This window comes from Anser anser (genome assembly GCF_964211835.1).
Source record: "Anser anser genome assembly, chromosome: 2".
Classification (NCBI taxonomy): domain Eukaryota; kingdom Metazoa; phylum Chordata; class Aves; order Anseriformes; family Anatidae; genus Anser; species Anser anser.
Genome location: NC_139721.1, coordinates 5,763,727 through 5,780,047, shown reverse-complemented (window position 1 = coordinate 5,780,047; position 16,321 = coordinate 5,763,727). Strand labels below are relative to the sequence as shown.

The window sequence follows — 16,321 nt, the reverse complement described above, 5'->3', positions numbered from 1 at the left end:
TTTCTTTAAAAATCAAGGTAGAATTCCTTCAGTAGAAACTTTTTTTTGAGACATCCAAAGAGTATTAAAAAGATTAGGATCACTAATTGTCTATTAAAAACAGACACAAACAGTTAGTCAAGGAGCATATTAGAATTATAATTAACCCTTCAGATTAGGTTTTAGGTCTGAGGTAGTCCCAGAATGAACATTTAATTTATAGGAAAGGGCAAAATTGTCTTGTAGGCATTCAATGTGGGTGATCAGGAACTAGTCTAGCAAAATGAAAGCATGGGTTGCAGCAATTTTCTTCATTTTCTGATATACTCTCCTTTTTGCACATCACAATTTAAATCAGGCTAATTTTTTCTTGACACCTAATGTAAGGTATTCCATTTTATGAGAAATCATCAAACTATGCGTACATGAAACATCTCTACAACACCAATTAAAAGAGCTAATGTGTAATGGCAAATACTGCATCTCGCCTCCCATGCATTATATGAGATAGCTGAAAAAGAAACGCATATTCCTTGACTCTCTTTGGCTTTCTGCACTATCAGCAAATAACCCAATGTAACTCAGTAAAATTAAGTACAACACTGCTACAATCTAATAAAGATTAGACTAGCAGGTACTATTTTTTCTTAAATACTTTGTATTACTCGTCATTAGATTTTCAGAACAAGTTGTCAAAAATATTTGTCTGTTTGGAAAGTTTTGAAAATTTGTAATGTGGTACTTCTGGAGGGGAGAAACAAAGGAAATCTGGGCACAAATCAAAGTCCTAAGTAATTTCTTTAGTTATAAGCCATGCAATTTTTTTTTCTCAATATTCACCAAATTTTTTCCCTGGTCTGTAATGTAAACAGGCAAGCAGGTCTCCATGGTTGTGGTGCATGAGAATGAGGCACAGTGAGTCTAAAAACAGCATATAGCAAAACCTGACTGGAGCTTTCACTAATAAGGAATAATTTTCTGTCCAAAAAATAATACATCCAGGTGGTTTGTATTCTATTGCAAAACACTGCAGAGGAAATTCAAAACTATACTTTTACTGAGATTTAGCTGCACTGGCACCTTCAAAAATGTAATTCAACCTTGTGTGTCTTCCTAGGTGATAATACTCCTAAAATTTACCCCAAATATACCACTTTCCTTAAGTAATCTTCACCTGTACAGGTCTGGGCTCCACTGTTCTCCACTCAGGTGGTCCAGGAAATCAAGATACAACAGCTAATCCTAACTGCTTCTGACCATTGTTATTTCTCCCAGTATTTTCACCTTGTATGCTTACCGGCAAACTTTTAAATAAAAATGCTTTAAAGATATGATTTAAAGATAAGCTCCTGCAACCTTTCATCTTGTATCTATAGCCTGGAAACCACTGAAGGACTGTGTATTCATAACTTTTATGAATCCTTGTCTCCAAATTTATACGATAGCCTAAAAACTTATGGAAGACACTTAGTGGATCATAAAACAATTCAACCAAGGAGCTAATTGTACCAATGTGCTAGTATGAGACGGTACATTCACTTTCCCAGCTCCTTTGACTGTGCTTGAGTCATGCATATTCAGCCTAATGTATCCTGCCGGTGGACGTCACCATAACATATTTTAATAAGCCATGCTGCTGAAAAGAGGCACAATAAATAGATAGATAGATAGATAGATAGATAGATAGATAGATAGATTAGATAGATAGATAAATCCAGTCAGAAAAGTGCTTCTATAGTTTGGCTTTAAGATATGTCTGCATTAGCTCAGCCCTGCAGAACTGATGCTGAGACTGATAAGTATGTGACGTTATGAGCTGCACAAGAAAAAGCGGTGAGCATAGTTTGCTCTTCATAAGCCAAAAGGAGGCTGCATCAGTCATGATGTCTATTCAGAGACAGGAAACTAAATCTCATGGGGTCTCAAAACCTGCAGAGAGAAACTAAAGACTGTACACAAACAGCCTTGTTCCTTCTCTCCTTTTACAGCGGAGGAAGTCACCAGCCATCAGCCTCCTCCTGTTTTTAAGGAAACCCACCACACTAATAATGGTTAGGGGTATTAAGTAATTGTATATATTTTTATGGTTATATATTTTTACACATACATATGCATGCTACATGGCATATTTAAGTTCAAACAGCTTGAGTCAAGTCAAGCCTGAGCGCCTTCCCCTCCAATGAATTCTTTGAAACTATTCCTCTTCTGCTTCTGCAGATGAAAAAAACTAGCAGAAAGCAAACTAAACATTGCTAATGCTGTCAGTTTCCACACTTTTCTTGTAAATCCCACAAAAGTTAATATAATAATAATTATTTTATATATGATTCTGTATATGCCAAGGGTAATTTACATTGGAACAGGATGAAAAATATTTTTCTTCCTTCCTTGGGCATTTTTCACACTACAGTGTATGCCAAACCAGAAATGGACTTTTTTCTTTCTGTAGAATCAATTTCTTTACTCAGACTTCGAGTTTGGAAAAATGGACTTTTTTCTTTCTGTAGAATCAATTTCTTTACTCAGACTTCGAGTTTGGAAATTTTTATTCAGACTTTTTTTGTGTGTGTGTGTTTTTGTATACTTATTTGTATTTTATACAAATGTAATTTGTAGAATTATTTTGTATTTTAATGTATAATTTAATCTTGGTTAATTGAGCCAGACTTTCAAACTGAAAAAAGCAAACATTTAATCTATGAAACAATGTTAAATTTGAACATTTCAAATGTAAAAATGAAAAAAATCAAAATGTAATATTCAAGTTCAAGAACTCATTAATCTTGCACTCACATTTTTTCATCCTCTCTGCACAGTATTGAGTGAAAAGGACTCCATTGCTTATTCTCTACAAGCTGTCATTAACATTAAAAAATTTTCATCCAGAAATCATTTAGAATAGTAAACCAACTTCCATTGTGAGCAAGGAAAGCCACACGTAAGAGAGTGCTTGCAGATAAGGTGGCATGAATTTCTATTGCTTTTCTGACATAAAAACTCAAGAGGAAAAGGGCAGTTTAAATTCTACAAGTACTTAAAGGATCTATGCTGATAATGACAATGGCGCAATGAATTAATTGGTGTGCCTAACTGTGATGTGTGTCCAGAAATGTCAAAATTATGAAGATACACCTGAAGAATATCTAACTGAGAAAGTGCTACAATAATCCTACGGTATGACATTGCTTTACCAGTGGGTATCCTTATACTAAGGACAGTGCATCCCAGTTTAACCCGGCAGGCAGCTCAGCACCACACAGCCGTTCACTCACTCCCCCATCTCCCAGTGGGAAGGGGGAGAGAATTGGGACAGAAAAAAGTAAAAGCTCATGGATTGAGATAATTGGCCACCTGCTGACCAACGTCCATCCCATCCCTGAGCAGTGGACCTCCACCCCAGCCAGCCACCTCCTAGTAATATTTCAGCATGATACCACATGGTATGGGACATCCCTTTGGTCCATCTGGGCCAGCTGTCCTGGTCCTGTTCCCTCCCAGCTCCTGCTGCACCCCCAAGCCCCTCGCTGGCAGGGCAGCACGAGGAGCTGGAAAGTCCTTGGCTCTGGGTGAGCACTGTTCTGAAACAACTGAAACATTGGTGTGTTATCAGCATTATTCCCATCCTACATCCAGAACACAGCATCATATCAGCTACTAGGAGGAAAATTAACTCTATCCTAGCCAAAACCAGAACACAAGTCTGTACCAGTTTCCTCCAGCGTGAACCTGGCTGTGGATTTGGTATGGTTTCTGTCAACTCTCAGTAGTGTTCACTAACTCAGAAACTCCTACGTCTGTAGGGCCCCAAGACAGCACCCCACTGTTATGTACACTTTTACAGCAGGAAGTGAAGAATTGTCTTTATATGCATGGCCTTTCCTCAATATGTAATTTTGTTTCGTCCTTCTTTCAGTTCCAGCCCCAATTCATAACGCTCCTCCAGCTTTGAAAGTCCAGAAAAAAAAGTCTTATGTCTAAGTAACATCTTGACTGCACAGTGGATCTGTGCAATCAAGGTCTCCTGGACCAATCCTGTCCACCTTATCACTTTCCTTCTCTGCTCTTTTCACATAGCAGCAAGGACTGCTCTGCACTGCCCTTGTGAGACCCCAGCTGGAGAACTGTGTTCAGCTCTGGGACCTGCAGCACAAGAAGGACACCGAAGTATTGGAATGAGTCCAGAGAAGGGCCACAAAGATGATAAAGGGGCTGGAGCACCTCTCCTACAAAGACAGGCTGAGGGAGTTGGGGTTGTTCAGCCCGGAGAAGAGAAGGCTCCGGGGAGACCTCATTGTGGCCTTCCAGTACCTACATGAGGCCTACAGGAAAGCTGGGGAGGAACTCTTTGTCAGGGGGTGTAGTGATAGGGCAAGGGGGAATGGCTTTAAACTACAAGAGGGTAGATTTAGATTAGATATTCAGAATGAAGTCTTTACTCAGAAGGTTGTGAGGCCCTGGCACAGGCTGCCCAGAGAAGCTGTGGATGCCCCATCCCTGGAGGTGCTCAAGGCCAGGCTGGATGGGGCTTTGGGCAACCTGGGCTGGTGGGAGGTGTCCCTGCCCATGGCAGGGGGGGTGAAACTGGATGACCTTTAAAGGTCCCTTCCAAAACAGACCATTCTGTGACTGCTCTTCAGCTGCCTCCTCACTCACCTAAGCATGGCCCAGTCTGAAATAAGCCCCCTTGCACACCCCCAGAGCTGAGCATGAAAACACACACATGCACTAAAACTCAAGCCCAACTCAGTAACATCCCACACAAGAACAGAAACCTGAACAGTCAGAGATCAGTAAGGAAATCCAGGATTGGATCCAAATCCAAGATCAGACTTTGAAATTAATGGCCATGCTTCACCTGTTCCCCTCACGCACCCTGCCCCACCTCCAGCCATGTCCCACCCCTCAGGAACCTTCTTACCTGTCTGTCCTGCAATTGTAGCAAAGAGCCTGTGAGGAATCCTGGATGGGATTTTCAGCCCAGCTCTTATCTGGTAATACCTGGGGAGACAGAATTAAAAACGTCATGCTGTGACACAGGTGACTGCTTCATCCGTCTAAAAAATCTTTGAGAACATATCATGGGCATCTACACACAAACAGGCCCAGAACAGACTAGGTCAGAAATACTGAGCCCTTTTCTCTGCTTTGTAGTTTTTAACTGAAGTTATAATTTATACTGACGTTATCATCCCCATCCTATTTTATAGCAGTCTGAATGAACAGAGACCAAATGTATAAATTATAAGGAAAGGCTGTGAAATGAGCTTGGCTTCTCACAGGGTAAAAAAAAAAAAAAAAAAGAAAAGTGGAAAAAAAAACATATGGAAAAATGCAGGGAAATCAGTGACAAAAATTTAATGCAAAATAAAGGAATTGGGAACTTCTGTGGAAAGAAAACAAATGTGCTAATCGCATATCCAGGAAAACTCATTTTATACATAGGGATTATCATTCTTGTGTTCCACGTTGAGCATATCATATCTTTAAAATGTTGTCATTAGCTTCAATCATACCTCAAGCAGTTACTTTCTAGTTATTTGCTATCCTATAGGTGATGCATACGTTAGGTGAAGGATGACCAAAAAAAAAAAAAAAAAAGAAAACTTAAGAAAACTTCAGTAGTTTCACCAGTTTATTACACACAGTGCAAGGTACTTTACAAAGTTTGCAAATATGAACTCAGTCCAAACGGAGAAATAAACTTATCCTAGTCTTCCCTTATTGGCACTTTCATAAGCAAGGAATAACAGGCGATGCACACCAGTAGGTATTACAGCTCCTAAGCCACTTCGCTGTAGCACAGGACACCTCTGACAGTTCACAGCTCTCCCACTGAGCTGCCGCAACACCATGCTGGTGTCAGTTCCCCTTTCTTTGCATTTTCCCTCCTACCCTATGTTTGGTTTATTCATTTATAAATGCCTCACATCAGGGTTGTCTTACAAGTGTGTGGAGACATTTTCAGCCTGATTTGTTTTCACCCTCTAAATACAAAAATAAAATCTAAATTAGAAATGTAAAGGTCTACCCAGCACCTGAAGACTTTATGACAGCTGGCAGAATTGTTTCTCCAGAAGAGTATAACACTACGTGGAAATGAACTGTTAGAAAATCCAGTCTTCTGAGAACTGCTGAATAAACAACAGCTCATACAGGTCATGCTTAGCAATGTAATCTTTACTAGGGATGTAATAGTGAATAATCTATGTCTGTCTCTGCTAGATTAAAAGCTGATGGAAGGGGTCTGATGGGGAGAGAAAAAAAAAAATGTCTTGGTGACAATTCTGTTACAGTCCCTCACTGCTGAAAGCTCACCTTACCCTACCTGCTCCAACTTGCAGATCCCTGCCACCTGGATATAGTCCCAGCACATCCCCTAGCACTTTTTGGTATCCTTTTTGGTCTTCTGTTTCAGGCAAGAACTTGGAAATAAAACCTCTCCATTTATATTTTAGTTTTCAGAAAAGAAAACAAAAGAAGCTCAGACTCTGAACACACAATATCTAGTTAAAATACAACCAAACATTAACTGCTTGATCCTTCTCTCCCTTACACTGTTCTTGTACAATGATTAAGAGTTTTGACTTAATGTTATTGGTGCTGATTTCTTCAAGAGCGAGTACCAGAATTATGCCTTAAGACCCTTTGTATTTTCATTACAATTATATGCAATACAAATATTTAACTGACAAAAATACCCTCCTTGGGCTATACACACAGTCTAAACATTTCGAAATTACAGCAATGTGGTATTAGTGCATTGCCAAGGCAGGGTAATAGGACACTACTCAGTATGTACATATTAATGATGTTTTGCTCCATGTCCCTTCCACTAGATTTATTCCTAAGAATCACGTCCAAAACTGCCTGGTAACTCTCTTAGATATTTGCCTCTTAAGATCGTGATAGGTTAGCCTTGGCTAAGAGCCAAATTTCCACCTAGCTGCTCTTTTACCCACCCTCCTCAACAGAACAGCAGGAGAAAATATGATGAAAAATCTTGTGGGTCAAGATAAAGACAGGTAGGTCATTTACCAGTTACAATCACTGGCAAAATGGACTCACCTTGGGGAAAATGAGTATAATTTCTTGCTAATTTAAGTAGTAAGAAACGCCTCCCCCCCACTCTGTGTCCCTTTTCCCAAGTTCAACATCACTCCATCACTCCTAACTCCTCTCCATATCCTCGAGCAGTTCAGGGGATGGGATGGGGGTTGTGCTCAGCCCACCACAGCCCCTCTAAGCTGCTCCTTTGTCCTCAGACACTGCCCAGTGCCTTGTGAGCATCTCAAACAGCCCTAGACATTTTCATCAGGAAAATGGCTTCACTTGGCCCAGACTAGAACTGCTAACTGTAACACAGCCTTGGACATCAAAAATACATGAAGATATCTAAATATTAAATTTACTGTTGTTTTTTTTTTCAAAGTGGGCTAGGTGCAATGGCATAAAATAGCTAGCTCTTTATCTTATTTTAACCTTTCCCTGTTCATCCCCTTTATTCTGGCAAAACCATTTGATTGAAGTCATAAATATACCTACTTCCCTGTACCCAGCGTGTTTAACTGTTCAAAAGAAAAACTGCACTGAAAAATGATAGAAACCTAAGGCACTCTATGATAAAGGTTAAAATTAGTTTACAGGTCCAGATGCGAAGAGAATCTAGAGACTGGTGAGGTCTGCAATACTGAGCAATATGACTATCATTTCCCCTTAGATTTTGAATGTGTGTATTGGGTTTATACGGCAAAGATTTGTTAGCAGGGCACTGCAGGGGTGGCCTCTGTGAGATGAGTCCAGAAGGTGGCACATGTCAGATAAATGCCATTTTCCGGTATGAATTCCATACTGGAAAAGAAGGAATTCCATCATGGAATTTGATACACTCATCCTAAAGAAAGGCTTTAGAGAATGGTTCTATACCCAGAATACAGAGGAGATTTGTGAATCTGTCTTGTGTTCCAAGCTCTTTGCGTTATGTTTGTGTTGCAATGTCTTGCACCATAAGGTAGTGTCACTGTTGATCCAGTAGATTAATGCAGAGAACGATGGTGAATTAAGTCCCCAACATCCCACTGATATTCACGGAATTCAACAGATAGGGCAGTGAAAGGATCAAGGGCTCAAAACAAAAGAATAAATTAAAAATGAAATAGAAATGCTCAGATTTTATCAATTCATTGCTTTAAAATAGAATAGTTTCCCTGAAAATTTTTGAGAACAAGTCATTTTTCAATGAAAGTTTTCAGGCAAAATGTTAACAATAGCTCTGAAGGAGATTATAAATACTACAAACATAATAAGAGCAAAGAGTAGCTTCCACTTAGGTGACCAGAAAGGGGCAAAGACATCCTCATTTGAGTTTCACCAGACCTCTTGTTGTGCGGTTAAAGTAAACATCCTACAGGAAACTAAATTAAACCCATTATCTGCATTTCTAATTTTAATCCCCAAATCAGTATTTAAATCATAAAACAGGCGAATATTGCCCATTCTTTCCCAGATCTTCCTCTATTTGCAGGTAGGGAGAAATTATCAAATACTGACTTTACAACTAAGCAAAAACATAAAAATTAAGGTTCCTGTTCCCATACTGTGAAGTTGTATGATTACTTCAAAATAGCTTGTTCATTACTGAAGAGCATTTCCCTGATCAAAATACGGTCCGTTGTAAGTATAGCATCCCATACATTTTTTTCAGCAGCAAACACAGATAAATAGCTCCACTTCCCCACGCCGCTGCCCTACTCCTCTCCTGATTGTGCTGTAAAAGTATTAGTGGGAACAAGACATAAAACAGACCCCCACTAATGAGAGCAAATAATAAAATACTCTTTCTGTCAGTACCTCTGCAAACATCCACACTGTTACATGAGTGAATACTGTTCTCAGTCCTTGCTAACAGGATGGTGGATGGAAAACAGCTTTGACACTAGCTAATACCACTCCTTCTGTTACACTGGGGTACTGCATGAACTACAAATGGGATAGATAAATCATGCTGAAGCAACAGGTACAGCTGAGCATGAAGTGTTCCTGTTTTTCCTCAGGATGAACGTAAACATCTACAGCTGACTACCTTTATCAGGAAGTGGCTTCAAAGACTGGTCACCCTCACCAGTCTCTTCCAATCCACCCAAGCAAGAGAGGGATCAATTTAGAGATGTGAGCTCTCTTCGGAGTCATCATGACCTCTTCTCATCTGAGCGGACTATTTGCTATCTGGACACTGGAGCAGCAGAGCCTTGAGGGTGGTCTGAGCTGAGCATGGAGGCAATTGAACAGACTCTTTATGTAAAAGTAACTGCTATCTACATTGCAGGCTTGGGAAGAATTCCTACAGAGAAGTACTTCAGCTCAACCCAGCTGATTAAATATCTCCAAAATGGAGTGAACACAAAAAAATGCAAAGAATGGGAACTAGATCTAAAGTCAAATTTATGCCTAACACTGGAAAATCAGGCTGAAGTAAGCATTGCAAAAGCCACTAATATAGCTTCAGGGTGTTCTCCACCACATATGAGCAAGCAAAGGAAAGGGTTGCCCAGTAGTGATACAGCGCTGACACTAACAATAAATAAGATTTTATCCACCAAAATAACAAAATATTTTGCTCTCCTGCTTATTTTTCATGAAGAACACAGATAAGAAGGCTAAAGAAGAGTACAAAGCTTTGGAAAAAATCACAACCAAGATGCCAAAATCAAAGAGATCAGCGTGCTTAGTGAGGAGAAAGCATGAAAACCCTGGCAGAAGTGTCACATGATCTGGAAAATTGATCATAAAGATTTACAACAAACCCAAGAAATCAAGAAAGGTACTGTAGGACTGGTGATGTACAGAAGAAAGTCATTTTTCAAAGGCGTTTAAATGGACACCACTATGGGTTTTTGAGTGGCGTCCTACAAATGCACAAGGCTTTACTGTAGATTTTGAAAGAAAGAATAATTAAGAAATAAATAAGAAATTGCAATAAAATTATTGTTTTGCTACAAATGCAATCACAAAATTATGGAATATCCTGAGTTGGAAGGGACCCACAAGGACTATCTAGTCCAACTCATGGCTCCAGCAGGCTCGGTGCCATGACCGTTTCCCTGGGGAGCCTGTTCCAGTGCCCGACCACTCTTAGTGAAGAACCTTTTCCTAACATCCAATCTAATAATCTAATCCAATATCCAATCCACAGGCTGTGTCTGGCTCATTAGAGTTAGGTTAGGTGGTACCTCTCTTTGAGTAAATAGCTGCTGTTGCTTTTTGTGTGTGCGCGCTTTTTGTTGTTGTTACTGTGTTGGGTGTTTTTGTTTGTTTGGTTGGTTGGTTGTTTTATGTTTTTAAACAAGAACAGTGCAGAAAAGCTTATTTAGACTTCAGTAAAGTAGGGAGACCATGGAAAATTGTCGGATAATGTGGAACAGGTCCTGTGAAGGGAAGATGAGGAAACAGCAAGCTGATTTCAAAAAAAAAAAAGAACTAAAGGAACTTGGCACACAACTCAGCAAAACACAGAGCAATCAGATCCCCTCTCTATCTATAAATACACTGAAAAGAAAAACATCAGGAAGGAAGAAGGAGAGTGAGGTACAAGAAAGTACAACATTGGCACAAGAACAACCACGTATAACTGCCCATGAATAAATGCAATTTAGAAATATGAAGTTGTAGCTGGCAAAGGAGCAAGACTATGAAACAGCCTCCTAGCAGACACAGGGATGAAAAAAAGCCAATTTATTTTTAGGGGAAGCTGAGTTAATTTCTGAATAATTTATAGGACACGGATCCTTCTCGTTTGCAGGACTGATGTTATTTACGTAGACAGCCTGTACCACCAAGTTCCATCTCTCCTATGAGAGAGTCTGCACAGGTCACCCTAGTAGCAATGAATTTGCCATCGGCATCTTCACTGGTCATTTGTGAACTGCTCGTCTTTAAAATCATTGCTAATTTGAATGTTAACTTTTTTTTTCTATGCCTGGACACTCATTAATCCTTGACGACCTGTACTGACTCACCTAGGGCACTGACGTTAAAACCTCCCTCAGGAGCCTGACTCCACTAATGGTTGTGTTGGGTTACGCAGCCACCCCTTGCCTCCCCCTTTCAAAAGGCAAAGCTACCAGCACCTTTCAGCCTCCCAGCTCTGTGATGGTCAGACCTCCTCTAAGGAGCACCAACATCACTCTTAGATGTTAACTGCTAACTTAACGCCCAGGCAAGGTTGAGGTTTGTGTGTGTGTGTGTGGTTTTTTGTTTGTTTGTTTGGATGGTGGTTTTTGTTGGTTTGATTTTTATTTTTTTTTTAACTGTCTGTTAATTATTACTATTGTACTCAAATGCACAGTGGAAATATTTAGTTTTATGAGAATCAAATATTTTTGTTTCAGATAGGTCATCATGTCATCTCTAGTAATCTAACCAGAACACAGGGAAGTCCCTAATTCCAGAGGATTTACAACAAAACAGAAGAGGAACACATCCGTGGAGAAGGCTGATATCAGCCTTATTACTGATGGTTGGACTCACCCCTTTGCTTCCTCCTCTCTGATCAAAGCTAGAACACCTCAGCTCCCATCTAGTCCTACAAGCTACTGCGTAATTGCCTTCCTGAGCCATTGCCCAGCAGTGGCATTACAGAGACTAGACAATGAAAATGGGAATGGGGATGACTAGTCTGAGAGAAGCAATTTGTTGGATAATATTGATGCATCACCCTACCAAGCCAGATCACTCCCACCAGCAGCCCTGACAGACTAGGCTGCTCCTCCCTATTCATTCCTGCAGCATGGAAAGTGAAAAGATTGGCTCAGTACCACTGCCACAGGAACCAGAAAACTACAAAACTAAATAGCTTCTGCTTGCTATGAATTCTATCTGACAAACTCCAAGGTTTAACATTTCATTCTGTTTTAGGCTGCGTTTTAATAAACAACCCTTAAGCTAGTACCTACTGTAAACAAAACAACTGTAGGCTGAGCCCTGTCACTCAGCCTTGAGATTCTGTTGCTCCTCAGACCAGTGTGTTGGAGTTGCCCTCCAGCAGTCCCTGTCAGCAAAACCCTATCAAATTGCTGCTGCAGGGGAGCCAAAGCAGTACACTGTTTTGGAAAACAATGAGGAAAAAACTTCTAAGAACAGCATGAGAAGAGACCTCAAATCTCTATCCAAGAAGCTACTTCATTGGCTATAAAGGGAGTTTGTGTGTTGTTTTTGTTTGTTTGTTTGTTTGTTTTCCTGCTGGAAAGAATATACATTCTTTCTCTGGCAATATTAGCATATTAGCAGACCTTTTTGTCTTGTGTTGATGATTCCCAGAAGAGGAATACAAAGTGTGTTACCCTCTGAGAGCTACCTGCTGCATATTCCAGAAGTTTCTGTGGGTTAGATGAAACAACTGTGATTATTGACAATGATTTCCAGAGAAACACAGCACCTTGGATTTCAAACAATTAACGAACCAAACTACAAACTATTATTTCTTAGATAGATACTGGGAGATGAAATTCGGGCGTGGGGGTGGGGAGGGGAAGAATCATATTGCTGCATAAGATGGTGTGCAAAAAGCACAGACATAAGGAAGCCCTACAATACAACCACAAAATAGGACAAACTCTTAGATCTCTTTATGCTAAACAGCAGCCAGTGTGCGTGGTTCACAAACATCTCCACAGAAGCAGTTCATCAGCAAGTTCTTCCATGATCAGCATCCAAAGTGCACCAGCACAACAGGGCTCAAAGCGGCTCTGGGTGTTGCTGACTGGAACACACATGTCAGTACAAAATAATGCGTATAAAATATACATTAGTCATCAAATGTGAACAGGAGCCCCCTAACAAACAATGATACTGAACTGAATGTCGAGGCCCAGGTGCTGGCCAGAGGCTGCAGGGCCTCTGTGGTGGCTCCAATGGCCCCATGGCAGGGCCCAGCTGAGCCCAGCACCAAGCTGGCGGCGCCTCAGGGAAAACAGATTTCTGAAAGGGCAGAGCGGGCACAGGCCGAGGAGGAGGCCCAGGGCGAGGGAGAAGCAGCAGAGGGCCCAGGCCCCAGGAGGAGGAGGGCAGGAGGGGCTCCAGGCCCACAGGCAGCAGGGATTCCCCGGCAGCCCTGCGGAGCCCCCGCTGGAGCAGATCTCCACCCTGCAGCCCGGGGAGGGCCCACGCCGCAGCAGGGGGACATTTCCTGAGGGAGCTGCGGCCGTGGGGAGCCCCCGCGGGAGCAGGGTGTTCCTGAAGGGCTGCAGCCCGGGGCAGGGCCCCCGCTGGAGCAGGGCTATGGGTGAGGAGGAAGGGGCGGCCGAGAGGGTTCTGGGTGTGCGGGGGTGCTGAGTGCAACAAAACCAAAAGGTTTCAAATTGCAAAAATATTTTTCTCTGCATATGAGGGGAGAATGTTTCATGTTACAACCAAAAAGTTTGTTACTACACCACAAAGAATCACATGTAAACAGTGACATTTGGACGTGACGCTCCATTGTAACAGGAGCTAGAAGTACATCCACTCAGAAAAGAATAAAAGATGGATGACCTTAAAGCTTTTCTTAATTACATTAAATGCACTACTGTAAAGAAGGGAAAATAATACCTATTCTGTTGCATTCTCAGGTGATTAAAAATGCATACAACTCAGATGTAAGCTTTGAAGTGAAACTGCAAGCTTATTTCCAAACATTTCATTTGTTGGATATTTCCTGTGAACCTACACACATCTACAAACATCAGTCAGGCTGCTTGCTCAATTAAATGGTATTTCAATAAACCTGTGTGACCACCTCTACCACAGGCTCCTAGCATGGTGCTGAAGAGCCCCAAAATACAGGAGTGAGAACGTGTCACAGAGGAGCTACCAGTAAGCAGTAGGTTGTTCTTCTCAACTGCCATCACCCTTCCCACCATCAGCATTTTCTTCCCACTCTTTTGTCAGCAGAAGGAACAATGTGGACAGCTCAGGGCTCCTGCCTAAAAAAAAAACTTCTCATTTTGGAAGCATAAAAATGGCTGTTGGAAGTGTCAAGAGGAAGGCTTTCCTCAGTCTTACACAAACACTGAACCAGGTGACAGGTCTGTCAGGAAGCTTCCTCCATAATGCCCACAACAGCAGGTTAGTCAAACGCAACTACGGCACTCCGATCCAGACTTCGTTTGTCACATCAAGTTTCCACAATTCTCACTGCAGATTTATCCCCAGGCTCTTTTGACGAAGGTAGATCTAAAATTAATAGGGAAAGAGAAGTGCAATACATACCCTCCTTGCAGTACAGTAACTAATATAGCCCTTGACTTGCTAGAAGGCATAGTTGGTCTACTGAAAGCAAACTGCCCACCTACAAGGAGGCTGTAGCATGCAGACACAAGGAGGCATGCAATAAGAGGAAATTCTCCAATTGTAAACATTTGGCAGCCAACCTTTCAGATTTTTTATTTTAATAGAAAATCCTGTTCTAACAATAAATGGTGTCAAGCTCTACAAACCTAACAAATATTTGTGTGATTATCACCCAAGCAAACACTATGTGTGAGGGGTCTCAACACCTTGCTGAAGATGCCTAGCATGTACCAGGATCAAACGCAGATAGGTATGTTTAGAGACCAAGAATTAGAGCTGGAAGCTCTCCAAAGCTGAATGCTCCGAATGCGATGTGGAAAAATATACACCTTTTGGCAAACAAGCATTAAACTTAACAGAACAGCTTCCATACTTCAGTGTGTTACTGAATCAGAGCCTACACTAGGCACTTGATGCCTTTGAGGTGAGGCTTTCATTTGGATCCAGGTAAGCCACAACCTTGATAATTTTTATACTTGTAGCTTCATCAGATATCTCTTCACTGCAGAAACTTGCAACCCTACGGGCCATAAAAGCTCCAGCCCTTGCATCCCTGCAGCTCTCTGACAATTACACCAACCAGCACTCTTTATATCTCCTTTTATGCTCACCTCAGGGGCTCTTGGCCTTTTATGCTCACCAAGGTAGCAATGCTGCCTTTTATTTGGTCCTGTATCCATACTCTTAAAGCAATCTGCCCTTTACTTTCCTTTCAGGCAGCATAGCAAAGTAGGGGTGAAGAGGAGTAGGTAGTAGAATAGTGTACAGCAGAGTAAAATGAAAGAGACAGGCAAAGAGAGGCAGGCAAAGTAAAGGGCAGAAAATTAGAACCCCAGTAAGGATATGACACTTACATCCTTTTCTCAAAGGCAATGAGAAACCTGGGAAACATGGCTTAATTTGGTTTCACAGTCAAGTAGTAACATTTTTCAATCCATTTTTAAATTATATGAGCAGCTAGAGAAGAAGAGATTTTGTGCTCTTGTAACTGAAGCATCTGAAAAAATCTTAAACTTCAATAATCTTACAGAGGTATGCAATCCTTAACTGCTGTGGGTGCCAACAAGAAGCACTTATAGAAATTATTTAATAAATATAAAAGGAGCTGAATATTACTGAAGGTCATTACTGAAGCCTTCCCAGAAGACTGAAAGACAAAGTGACCTTGAAACAGAGATGCAGACTCATTGGGGACATAATGGGTACATCTAACCCAGCAGACCAAGGAGAGATTTTCAGCGCATGCACAGCCTGGCAATTGTCCAATTCCAAATGAATACAAAACCTGAGCATCTTCCATCCATTGCCCCTGAGCTGACTTCCAAAAGAAGGAAGTCTGGGACATGAGCAAAGTGAAGATGAAGAGTGATCTGACACACAGTGAATCATAATGGTGTGACTACATCGGTGGACAAGGGAAGAGTAACTGATGTCCTCTACCTGAACTTCTATAAGGCCTTTGACAGGGTTCCCCACAACATCCTTGGCTCTAAACTGGAAAGATGGGGATTTGGGGGGTGGACTATTTGGTGGATAACGAATTGGCTAGATGGCCACATTCAAAGAGTTGTGGTCAATGGTTCAATTTGACTACTTTGTCAGTGTTTTCCGCTGAAATGAAGCTGTGTTTGTTTTTGTTGGCCATAGTGCTCTCATGCATTGCAGGTTATAAATGCATTACGTTTTGTGGCCTAGAACACCTGGGCAAGTTCTTAAAAACAGTATAATCTAAGAGAACCCACATATACCCCTTGATTTGAAAACCTGTTACTCACGTGAGGTCTCAACTATATCTTCATAAAAGGAAGATTGGTAATTTTGTAACTTATTGAAAAATAATTTTGAATTTCCAATTTCTTTGAAGGCAGTAAGGGAATGAAAAGAGGAAAAGAAAGGAAACAAAAAAAAAAGTATTGTAGAAGCAGCATATTCCTTTACAAGAATCAATGGAAAGCCTCTGACCCACTTCCTAAGATGTCTGAGGTGGGTTTGTGAGAGGAATTTCAATCTATTTTCTTTT

The 16,321-nt window shown here is 41.1% G+C and overlaps 1 protein-coding gene across 12 annotated transcripts in view; it reads right to left on the bottom strand.

Moving 5' to 3' along the window:
* The window catches only part of FAM135B (family with sequence similarity 135 member B), a 284,433-nt gene that overhangs the window by 127,841 nt on the left and 140,271 nt on the right, over nucleotides 1–16,321 (bottom strand). For all 12 annotated transcript variants that reach the window (XR_014580600.1, XR_014580601.1, XM_083826400.1 and 9 more), the window contains one exon: nucleotides 4,898–4,977. Coding sequence is in view for 10 of the 12 variants with exons in the window: in XM_083826400.1 (XP_083682526.1) it covers nucleotides 4,898–4,977 (80 nt within the window). In the remaining 2 variants the exon portion in view is untranslated. The remainder of the gene's footprint in view (nucleotides 1–4,897; nucleotides 4,978–16,321) is intronic.